Here is a 12,355-nt window from a genome sequence, read left to right on the forward strand (position 1 = left end):
TGTCCTCGGCGGTGGGAAGGAGGAGGAGGAGGAGGAGCAGGAGGAGGCCGGCGGAGGGCGGAGCCGGGGGGCGGGGGCTTCGCTGTGCTCTCAGCCATGAAACCGAGGCCGCCAGCCCAGGCCCGGGGCGGGCGCTAACCCAGGGCCGCTCACGGGCCCGGCCCCGGGCGAGCGGCTCCCGGTGCGCGGCGGCCGCCGGGCTGCTCACCATGCCGGCCAAGCAGCAGCGCTTCCAGGAGCCCGAGGTCGGCTGCTGCGGAAAATACTTTCTCTTCGGTTTCAACATTGTCTTCTGGGTGAGCGGGGTGGGGGGGAGGCCGTGGGGGGGAGGGAACGACCCGGCTGCACCCCGTCTCGGTGCTTTCTGATGGGCGAGGGAGGCTGCCCTCAAACCACCCCCTCCCCCATTCATTTCCTGGGCTTCCCGGGGAGACTCGCCCTGCTTCCCTTTCCTTCCCTGGGAAGAGGGGGAGGGGAGGAGCTACACCCTACCCCCTTCTTTCCCTGGGGTTCCTGGGGAGCTGCCCTGCCCCCACCCACTTGGCTTTCTTTCCTGGGGAAAGGGAGAGGAAAAGAATACAGAAGAAAGGGGTCAGGGAGGGGTCTCCTGTGCCCTTGGCCAGCCACTCATAGGCTAGACTTGCTGCTCTTCAGGCTGGGAGTGGGGGGTGGGGTGGAGAGATGGGGGGCAGCTCCCCATGGAATCGATTGCATGAGATCTTCTCCTGCAGGGCTCCCATTTAAAGTCCCAGCCTGTTGACTGCTCCAGGCATAGGAAAGAAAGGTTCAAGTGTATGTGGGAAGGTATTTCTTTGGAGGATCTTAGAGATTCACCCCACCCCCCAGTTTTCTCTCTAGGGGGAGAGTCGCCGTTGTAGGACTTAAGGGGGAATTTGAATACTTGGCTCTCCCAGTCACTCAGGAGCAGGGTGAGTGGACACAGACTTGCAGAATCGCACCCCTGCCCTCACCTCCACATTTTGGGGTAAGGTGTGGCCCCTGTACTGAGCAGGGCCTGTTTCTCCAGGCAGTTGCTAGCTCTGGCCTGTTCTGTGGACCATTATTTTCCTACCCCTTCTCTCTGTCTCTCTGTCTCTCTCTCTCCATGTAATTTCCCCAGCTCCTTTATCTTATTCCTGCTTTTCTTTTAGCCTGAACCCAAGACCCTCCTCTTAGGAGGGACCTCTTCAGCTGTAGTGGCTAATGGTCTGAGAGTGGGCACAAAGAGTCTCATTTAGCTTTTCAACTGTCTGAGAGCCTTATTATCAGTTTATAGCATAGGATTTATAACTGGAAGATTGACTTAGGTCTGGGAGGGACTTCCTTGTCTAAGTCCTTCATTTTGGGACAGGGGAGGGAGGGAGGAACAGGCCAGAGAGGACCTCCTCAAGGCCACATAAGACTGGCAGGCTGTAAATGACTGAGACTAAACTTGAATCCAGAACATTTTATTCCTTATCTAGAAGGCTGTTCACGTGGTGGTCTTATAACCTCACGAGAGAACCAGAGCGGGAAATTGGCCCCTCTCCTCTGGGGTAGCATATGTTTATTACTCATCCCACAGCTGAGAAGTCTGGCTCCCTGATTTGGTCCCCTAGTTTCTGCAAAGTCATCTGTGACTCCTGTTTCCTTGCCCCTCAAAGACAGTCACTAAGATCTGTCATCTCTCCCTCCTTCTCCATTCCCTTATGATCTTTCCATGGGACGATTGCATTGACTTCTTAACCAGACTTACTCTCAGACTGTCTACCCCACACATTTGACGGCTGTCATTTGCTGCTGTGTTGCTAGTTGAAATCATTCCTTATGAACTAGCTGTTCATACCCTTTAATGACTCTAGTGCATTATGCAAATATATATAGTTAATAGTAATCGAGTTAGCTCTTTTCCATAGCACTCTAAAGTTTTTAACATACTTTCCTGGAAACTGTATGCCAGTTTTATCAACTCCCATTTTTACAGATTTTGGAGAGGCAATGTAGAATAGGAAGGAATATTTGCTGGATTTAAGGATTAGGAGATACCTGGGTTTAAATCTCATTTGACAGTTAATAGTTGTGTGACCTTGGGCAGGTCATTTAACTTCTTTGAGACTGATGAGGACATCTATAAAATGGGGCTAGTATTTTTCTTATGTACCCTCCCAGTACTGCTTTGAGAAAAGTGCTTTGCAGATCATAAAGTGCTTTATAAGAGTGAATTTTCATTATTATTATCTTTTCATTTCTCTTCTTATCCCCACTTACCTTGTCCTTATCTTTTTATGTAAGATAAATATTATTGTTGGTAGAGATGAAAGTGAAACTCAGAAAGGAGAAGTTTTTGCCCAAGGTTACAAAAAGTTCGTGTTAAACTGGGGCACAAACAGCAGAGCAAACAATGTGGAGGGGCTCCTTTTCTATCTCACTGTCAGCCCCTCTTGCTCCAGACCCCAGAATGCCCAGGTATCAGGAGAGCAGAAGTTTCTGGGACCAAGTAGCCCCTGGGGACAATGCCCTGCTCTTTTAGGTGAGTATTCCCCAGGTTGGTCAAGGGTGGCTAGGACAGGCTGGGGTGGAGAACATAACGGACAGCAGAATGTGGGGCCTTTGCTGCCCACACCTGCAGGCCTGCCCCCTCCTAGCAGACATACCTGAATTCCCTCTTCTTCCTTCTCCAGCTGCTGGGGGCTGTGCTGCTGGTCATAGGCCTCTGGGCCTGGGGAGAGAAGGTAAGTACCAGTGGTGAGGGAACCAGGGAGGGAAGAAAGGGGGTGTGTTTGGGTCCAAGCCCTGAGGCTATGGAGTGTTTGGGCTAAGGTGAGGCAGCCTGTATAGGCCTTTGGGGTAGAGGTAGGATGGTTTCTGTGATTCTCAACTTTCTTCCTTCCATGCTCTGTGTTCAGGGTGTACTTTCCAACATCTCTTCACTCACCCACCTGAGTGGCCTGGATCCTGTGTGGTTCTTTGTGGTGGTTGGAGGTATCATGTCTGTGCTGGGCTTTGCAGGCTGCATCGGGGCTCTTCGGGAAAACACCTTCTTACTCAAGTTTGTAAGTGTGAGGGATTATTCCCTCTCCTTGGGGTCATAAGTTATTTATTAAAGGATTGTAAACCTCTATGCTGGGGGGAGGGGTCATCTATTGAAGTGGGTGAGAAGAAAATAAAGGCCAGTGATCCATGCTGGACTCAGGGAACTCAGGCAAGATAGCTTGGAACAATTTGAGAAATGACATTAAAGGGAGAATATAATTAGAAATAAATATAAAAGGAAACTTTGTCTTGCCAGATTAGGCAGTTCTTAGAAACTTCCTAGGTCATCTCTCACTACAGTTGTCCAGGCCAAGTTTGGCCTGTAATCCTTTCTGTGCTGAAAGCCCTAACCCAGGGTGTCCAGCTGCCTGGGGAAGAGACAGTGTGATGTTCAGTAGTAGAAAAAGATTGACCTTGGAGTTAGAGGGTCTGGGTAGAAAACCTGTCTTTGCCACTTACTACGTGTGCTTCAACTTCTTCCTCATCTGTAAAATGAGGGTGTGGGGCTAAATGCTTTCCAAGGTACTTCTAGCCCAGATTTCTCTTTCCCCCAACCCTCAATTTGAGATTTGCTTATCTGGGACCATTGGCTCAGGATTATTGGTTCATTCAGTAATCCCAGGCTCACTCCTGACCTATCAGCCTCCCAATGGCATGGCAGGTTTGGGCAGTTCAACCTTCATGAATACTTTAAGGATTCAGCAGTCAATCAGTAAATTGTTTTTGTTTTTTCACTCCTGCCTGCCAGGTACATCGCTGAGTGCCAGGAATAAAATCTCAATAAACTTTTTTGGTCTTTAGCCCTTCAGAAAACCCATGATGCATGGTTGGAGCCCGGTGGCTCCATGCCCTGCTAGATGGGCTCTTCACGAGCTGCTGTGGCTCAAAATGTCCATCCCTGGTGACTATCTTCCAGCTGATGGTCCAGAGCACACTTAGCTAGACCAGTCTTTTGACTGTAGAAAATACAAGTCCATTGCCGGGCTATTCCTTCTTGTCAGAGCTGCTGCTGCCGCTTTGTAAACAGCCTCCTGGAAGCCAGAATCATATTATGCTAAGACATTGGAAGAAGACTTGTGACATAGGAAAAAAAGGCCAGGCTCTGGAGTCAGAGGACCTGAATTCAAATCTCTCCTGTGAAGCTTACTACCTGTATGACTTGTGAAGGCACTTCACAGTCCCTAGGCCTCAGTTTCCTCTTCTCTAAAGTGAGAGGGTTGGACTAGATCAGGAGTGGGGTCTGTGAAGTTTGGATTCAGTCAAAGGGCTGCTCTTGAGGACCTCTAGGGCCACATGTGGCCTTGAGGCTGAAGGTTCCCCACCTCTGGACTAGATAATCTTGAGGTCCCTTTCAATTCTAGGAATATGATCATGTGACTTTAGGGGAGTTGCTAGTCCCTCCCTTTACCCCCTTTTCCCAAGGGAGAGAGTAAAAAAATAACTGCCTTTTTTTTTAATAGCACTCTAAGGTTTACTAAATACTTGTCTTGCAATAGCTCTCTGAGGGGAAGGCAATGTAAATATTATCATATCCAGTTTTTAAATGAGGAAACCGGTTCAGAGAGATGTCGTGACTTACCCAGTATCACATAGCTGGTAAAAGCCCAGAAATCAATCAGTCAATCAGCAAAGTTTTAGTAAATGTTTACTATATGCCAGGCATTGTATTAGGCCATGAGATTACAAGGACCAAAGCCAAACAGTCCCTGCCCTGCAAGGAACTTATGCTCCATCAGGAAAGGCAACATGTGTATATATAGGCAGGGCAGTATACATCCAGGGAAGGAAATGGCAAACCACTCCAGTATCTTTTAAGAAAAATCCCTAAATGGGTCAGGACACAACTAATCAACTAAACAATACAAAATACATACAAAACTGAGTTGATTTGGGAGGGGACGTGGGTTGGGGGAAAGCACTAGTAACTGGGGGCATCAGGAGAGGCCTCATGTGAAAGGTACCACCTGAGCTGTCTTAGAAGTGAACTAAGGCTGAGGTGAGGAGGAAGTGTCCTTCAGGCATAGGGGATGGCCAAGGTAAAAGAATGGGAATGGGAAATGGAGGACTGTGTTGGAGGAATTGTAAGAAAGTCAGTTTGGCTGGTCTGTATAGGGAGGGTAAATAGAATGGAAAAAGATTTGGTTTTGGTTTTATTTTTTGTGCTTTTTGGAGGGCAGTTGGGGTTAAGTGACTTGCCCAAAGTCACACAGCTAGTAAGTGTGTCAAGTGTCTGAGGCTGGATTTGAACTCTCCTCCTGACTTCAGGGCTGGTTCTCTATTCACTGCGCCACCTAGCTGCCCCAAAAAGATTTGTTAAATGGTTACTGTGAGGGAAGCCCCAGGTTAATTGCTGGATATAAAAATTGAAAATCCAGGCAGTCTTTGCTTTCAAGAAGCTCACATTCTGATTGAGGGAGACGCCATATATAGCAGAGTTCGTGTTCAGTTGGTGGTAGATAGACTCAGTGGTTCTTAGGCAGGGAAAGTAAAAGGGCAAGGCACAAAGGACTTGGGAAGTAATGATGAAGAGATGGTGCCTTACCAAGAGGACAGTGTGGTTAGAAGGTTTGAGTAGATTGGGGCACTCTGGATAGGAGCAGTGGGTCAAGCATTGAGTTCCCAGCAGGTATAGAATGTGATAATGCTGGAAGGGCTTTCAGTGACAAACACAGGTGTTTATATTTGGTCCTAAAGGAAATAGGGAGGCATTGGAGTTCATTGACTAGGACGGTGACATGGTCAGACCTAGGTTTTAGGGAGATCACTTTGTCAGCTGTGTGGATACAAGGCTTTCATCACCTTAAAAATAGAAAATGCCCTCTCTCTCTCTTTGGAAGGAGCCAAAGGCTGGCATATCCATCACTGGATGCCTTTTTGCTGCCACTGAAAGGAATCTCTTATCCTCAGTGCCTTTCTGTACCTGTTTTCTAGTAACATCTGATCTGTAGCCATGGGTCTTCTGCTGGCAGGAGACAGCTTGTGAAAATTAAGAGACTGGGGAGTAACATTTGAATCTCAAGCAGGCCTTTTTGTACCTGCCCTCCCTCCTCCTCCCCCCCAGCCTTCCACCTTCTGGTGCACCTTAGAACGGCAATCACTTGTCTCGGGGGTGGGGACCATTGATAATCATTGGTTCCTAAAGCTATAAAAGACCTTTAGAGGTCATCTAGTCCAACATTATTATTTTACAAATGGATAAACTGAGTCCTAAAGATTTGAAATGATCTACATCAAATTAGTGGCAGATATAGGACTAGAACCTAGGTTTCCTCACTTGCAGTCTAGTGTTCCAGCCTGCCTTTACCCTTGTCCATTACCTCCATGATCTGGGTGGGTGCAGGGTTGGGGGTAGGATTCAAGATGTATTCTCCCATCTTCATTCACTCTGTTTGTGTGTGTCCTTCCCGTCCTTCCCATCCCCTGCTTCCAGTTCTCAGTGTTCCTTGGCCTCATCTTTTTTCTGGAGCTGGCCACAGGAATCCTGGCCTTCGTCTTCAAGGACTGGATTAGAGACCAGCTCAATATCTTCATCAACAACAACGTCAAGGCCTATCGGGATGATATTGACCTTCAAAACCTCATCGACTTTGCTCAGGAATATGTGAGTCATCACAGTTTCAACCTTGGTCCTTTGGGTACCCTTGACTTCTCTCCATGGTGGGTAGTAGGATTAAGAGCATGAGGGAGGAGGGTTCACAAGAGGAGAATCCAGCACTTTTACCTCCCATATAATGTCATGATCCCTGGCAGCAATTTGGTTTAGGGCACAAATTTTTAGGTTGGAGAGAAGAAAGAGTTTGTGTGTGTGTGTGTGTGTGTGTGTGTGTGTGTGTGTGGTGGGGTTTTCTGTGTGACTTACCCTTGACTAGTAAGTGTTAGAGTTCACCAGCCTGTAGTTGAAGAATTCAGAAAATTGGGACATTTGCCCATCTCTAGTCCGATAGCACATTTTCTGTTGCCCACGGTTTTCCAAAGATCTCTGAGGGTAGCTCAGCCATCATATCTGCCTGTTCTTTTCAGTACTGGGGATGTAGCCCATCTAGGTTAGAGATCTAAATCCTACTCTCAGACATGATCTTCTTAATAACCAGCTGTTCACTTCCCAAATCTGCCTTTCCCTTCTGAAGCCCTTGCCCTTCCATGGGCAGTAGCAATGAAAACATCACCTGGGTCCCTAAGGTTGTTAGTTTCCATTCCCAGGTCTTTCAAGTTCTTCAGGATGCTTTCTGCATTCTTTTTAGCAATATTGTTTATCCCTAGAATCACTAGGAATGTCAGGTTTGAAGAGTTTTGTGAGGCTTTCTGTCTCAGGTTCGTGGTCTGAGAAGGCAACAAGCCTTCCTATTTATTGCTTGTGACCATTGAAAGATTCTCTCTCAAGTATCCCTACCTGTCTCTTTTTCCTGGGATCAGTACCATGGTTTGGGTATATAATGATCATTATCATGATAGCAGAAGTTGCTTTCTCTTCTCAGGGTACGGTCCTACCCTTACTGGAGAAAGCCTCAAAATGTGCCATAGTCCCAGTGTTTTTGAGAACCTTTCTTTCCTTCTCTTTGGCTTCTATGCCCAAACCTGCTTAGGAATTGTTCCTATCTCATTCTTTTATTCATTGTTCACTAAAAACACCTCTTCTATTCTTTCCAGGAATCTTTCATTCACACTACTAAGCTGGAGAGTCTATGGCAGGCCGGGATTCTTGACCCAGAATCCCTAAAGTTGTCTTAAAAGTTGTCTTTAAAGAAAATACTTTGCTAACTGCATTCCAACATGATTAGTTTCTTCTGTAAGCCTGCACACTTTGTTTTATTCATTTAGAAACATTATTTTGAGAGAGGGCTCCATAAGCTTCACAAGACTGCCAAGACTCTTAAGTGTAGTGAAAGATTCCTTCTGCCCTTTTCACTTTCTTTAGTAGAGAGACTGACCTAAATCTTGTATACGTCTAGCTGTTCCTTCTTTGCCTCTGGAAGGATCTCGGACCTCAGACAGTCTTTAGGTCACTGGAGCACTTTCCTCCCCCTTCGTTATTTGCTGATGCTCTGTGGCTGTCAGCCACTAACCCTTACTACTGACTAGAGCTTGCAGCTGTCCTGGGGCTCTCCAGTTAGGTGGGCACAGACCCAAGCTTTTCTTTCATTCTGCTTAGCTGGGTCTGATTGACAGATTGCTGCTCCTGCCTTAAAACTAACCCGGTAGCTCCCCTCAGCAGTTGTTTGTGACAGGGTCTTCAGAGGAAGTCAGTCTCTAGCTACTACTGGCCTCTTTTTTTTTTTTTTTGCTTTTTGGAGGGCAATTGGGGTTAAGTGACTTGCCCAAGGTCACATGGCTAGTTTTTTGTGTTAAGTGTGTGAGGCTGGATTTGAACTCAGGTCCTCCTGACTCCAGGGCTGGTGCTCTATTCACTGCGCCACCTAGCTGCCCCATTATTGGCCTTTTTCTTTCTCTTGTCCCCTTGTTATTGATCAGACATCAGATATTGCCTGCTTTCTTTTTCTTCTGGTACCTTTTACTGCCCCCATCCCTCCTACTCGTTACTCTTTCCCCTTATGAAGCCCAGAAAGGATCCCAGATCTTTCTTCTTGGATTTGTTCCTGCCAATACTCCCAACTAGTTAGTTCCCCGTTTCTTCTGGGGATGCTTGCCCCCCTCCATGGTAAAGACTGACCGTACAGCCTCATGCAGGGTGGGAGGTAGAGCTGTGGTTCTGTGAACTTAAAAAAAAAATAGATGACTACATTTCCCTTTGTAATCCCATGTATTTTATGGGTTTAAAAACATTTTTTTTGTGGAGGGGTCCCAGGGCACCTAAAGAGTTAAGAGGATTTTGCCTCTAACCTTAGGCCCCAGCTAATCCATCATTATTTCCTCTTCCGCCCTGGTGACTCCCATCCTCAGCCTTAGGGCTCATACCTTTCATTGTTTTCTATACTAACCTGATTCATACACTCCATCCTTTAGCCTGGGGGGTTCCCTCCTGACCTTCCCTTTGGCCACTGTTTCTTATCTGGTTCTAGCACCTACTTTTCACATTTTTTTCTTCCCCACTTGACTAAACTTTTCAGAGCCAGAGAATGTTTTCCTAGGATTTATTTACAACATATTGAAGTATTATTTTCAAGAGAAAAAGATATACAAATTCATAGGTTTATAGGATTATAGACTTAGAGCTGGAAAGGCCTCCAAGGCCATCTCTGATCATCTAATCCCTTCATTTTACAGATAAAGGAATCTAGCCCCAGAGAGGGGTAGGGACTCACTCAAGGTCACATGAGGTATTAAATGGCCGAGCTGGGATTTGATCTCTGGCCACATTAGGGAAAGGTCATTTGAAGGGTGTATTAAAGCAATCCATCCTGTCCCAGCCTGGTTTGGAGGCATGGGGAAACCTGAGCAAAATTTTCTGAGTATTTATTATCCCTTCTTTACTGATGGAGAAATAGAAGGGCCTGGGAGCCATGACTTCTAATAGCCACACAACTCCTAGGATCAGAGAATTTTAGAGTGGGATAGGATATTAGAAGTCATCAGGTCCAATCCCTGCTTTAAAATTGAGGAAGTTAAGTTAAAAGATTTGCACAGGAATAAACAGTTAACAGTAGTGAGATAGTTGTCAGAAATATGAATTGGGCCTAAGGCTTCTGTTCTGTTCCCCAGTCCTGCACTTTCTCCTTCCTCTCCAGGCCAGAAGTCTCCCTGGTCCTGCTCCCTCTTGGCCATAAAGGAAGATCTTTCAGAACACCCTCATTTTTGTTTTGGAATTTGCCTACCTGGACTCTTTGAGTGGAGGTCATTTAAGAGAAAAAAAATATACACAAATACATAGGTTTGTAGGATTGTGTATTTAGAGCTGGCAGGGCCCCCAGAGGCCATCTCTTGCTATCTAACCCCTTCATTTTACAGATAAAGGAATAAGTTCACTGTACAGATAAAGGAAGGAAGGAGACTTGCCCAAGGTCATGTGAGGTATTAAATGACCACTTAATGGTGGGATTTAATGGTCCATCAACTATAGGATTTTCTCTCTGCCAGTGAAGTGCCTTGCTTTTATTTTACCATCTTCTGACCAGGGAGAAAGAGAGGAAGGGAGGAAGAGAAAGAAAAAATTATAAACATTCCCTTTGGGCATACAGGTAACGCCTCAAAGTTTACATTAGACACCCCTTTAGATGGACCAAATGGGTCCCAAGGAATCATCTGAGACTTGACTTCTAGAAAGGAGGGAGGCTTTCTAGCTTTTTTTTATAGCTGAGGCCCCCATCAATCAATTTTATTTTATTATTTTGTTACTTTGAAACTTTTAATTTTATTACTTTATTACATAGCTACCATGTGCCAGGCCCTACAAAGTGTAGGAGATACAAAGACAAAAATGAAAAAGGCCCTGCCCTCAAGGAGCTTACCCCTAATTCTTCATAGTCTTAGGTGTATTTTAAAGACTCATTCCTCTGTGCTGTGCTCCTGACTTGATTTGGGTAGTGCTATCTTCCTTTCAGGGGAGGGACCAAAGATCTGGATAGAGGCTTGACTTCAAATATGGATAGAGGTCATTGGATGAATTGGGTACTACCTCAGGTATTTGACCAGATCATGTTGAGTTGGGGGTCCTTGCAGATGGGGCCAGGACCGGCAGGGTTTGGGCATTGTGTATTAGGGGTCTAGTTGGAGACAGGAGCCTTGGGGAAGGGAGGGATCTTTGTTGTAAGGAGGTCTCCCATTGTCCTACTCTCTCACCTGGGCTTCTCTTCCCTTCAGTGGTCATGCTGTGGAGCCCGAGGGCCCAGCGACTGGAACCTCAACATCTATTTTAACTGCACTGACTGGAACCCCAGCCGTGAGCGCTGTGGGGTGCCCTTCTCCTGCTGTGTCAAGGATCCTGCGGTGAGCAGGGGCTGGGCTGGGGTGGTCAGGGATGGTGGCAGCAGCTTCAGCCTGGTGGGATAAGGGCTGAGAAAAGTGCCTTCTCCGCTCTGGACTCCTTCCTGCGTATTGCAAGCTTCAGCTCCCATTTGCCCAGAGCCCACCTCATTAGCATGCTGTTCTCTTTAGATGATTGTTTCTCTTTGCTCATGGATTAGATACAGGGTCTGGTTGGCATTTTACCATGGAAGTGGAGGGCCTAAGAAAGAGAAACTAAAACTTCCTTCGACCTGAGTTTGTAAAGCACCATTAGGTGGGCAAAAATCTTTCTACCCTCCCCTCAAAACCAAATCAAACCCAAAAAACCCAAATTCATTACCTTCTAATGGGACAGAAGGTGTTTTGATGATCCATGCTTCTTTATTCTTCTGCACTTGGAGAAACTTAGAATAGCAGAACTAGAAGGAACCTTAGAACATGGAACATAATGTCAGGCCTTGAAGGGATCGTAGGACACAGAATGTCACAAGTGGAAGAGATCTTAGAATGTAAAATGTCAGGGCTGGGAGGGACCTTAGAGCACAGAATGGCAGGGCTGGGAGGTAACTTAGAACACAAAATGTTGGAGCTGGGAGGGACCTTAGAACATAGAATGTCAGGGCTGGGAGGGACCTTAGAACATAGAATGTCAGGGCTGGGAAGGACCTTAGAACACAGAATGTCAGGGCTGAGGGGGACCTTAGAACACAGAATGTCAGGGCTGGGAGGGACCTTAGAACACAGAATGTCAGAGCTGGGAAATGTCAGAGCTGGGAGGCACCTTAGAACACAGAATGTCAGAGCTGGGAGAGACCTTAGAATACAGAATGTCAGGACTGGGAGGGACCTTAGAACACAGAATGTCAGAGCTGGGAGGGACCTTAGAATACAGAATGTCAGAACTGGGAGGGACCTTAGAGCACAGAATGTCAGGGCTGGGAGAGACCTTAGAATACAGAATGTCAGGACTGGGAGGGACCTTAGAACACAGAATGTCAGAGCTGGGAAATGTCAGAGCTGGGAGGGACCTTAGAATACAGAATGTCAGGGCTGGGAGGGACCTTAGAGCACAGAATGGCAGGGCTGGGAGAGACCTTAGAATACAGAATGTCAGGACTGGGAGGGACCTTAGAACACAGAATGTCAGGGCTGGGAGGTACCTTAGAACACAGAATGTTGGAGCTGGGAGGGACCTTAGAACATGGAATGTCAGGGCTGGGAGGGACCTTAGAACATAGAATGTCAGGGCTGGGAGGGACCTTAGAACATAGAATGTCAGGGCTGGGAGGGACCTTAGAACACAGAATGTCAGGGCTGGGAGGGACCTTAGAACACAGAATGTCAGAGCTGGGAGGGACCTTAGAACACAGAATGTCAGGACTTGGAGGGACCTTAGAACACAGAATGTCAGGGCTGGGAGGGACCTTAGAACACAGAATGTCAG

General features: G+C 46.8%; 1 protein-coding gene across 1 annotated transcript in view; it reads left to right on the forward strand.

Moving 5' to 3' along the window:
* Positions 1 to 108: 108 nt before the first annotated feature.
* Positions 109 to 12,355, forward strand: part of TSPAN17 (tetraspanin 17) — a 21,035-nt gene continuing 8,788 nt past the window's right edge. The window contains exons 1-5 of the mRNA XM_069077821.1: positions 109 to 296; positions 2,661 to 2,711; positions 2,886 to 3,032; positions 6,443 to 6,613; positions 10,768 to 10,893. Coding sequence (XP_068933922.1) covers positions 210 to 296; positions 2,661 to 2,711; positions 2,886 to 3,032; positions 6,443 to 6,613; positions 10,768 to 10,893 — 582 coding nt within the window. The 5' untranslated portion in view covers positions 109 to 209. The remainder of the gene's footprint in view (positions 297 to 2,660; positions 2,712 to 2,885; positions 3,033 to 6,442; positions 6,614 to 10,767; positions 10,894 to 12,355) is intronic.

This window comes from Petaurus breviceps, unplaced genomic scaffold, assembly GCF_028583685.1.
Source record: "Petaurus breviceps papuanus isolate PSGF00001 unplaced genomic scaffold, PetGlider_PUasm1.0 90994, whole genome shotgun sequence".
Lineage (NCBI taxonomy): Eukaryota > Metazoa > Chordata > Mammalia > Diprotodontia > Petauridae > Petaurus > Petaurus breviceps.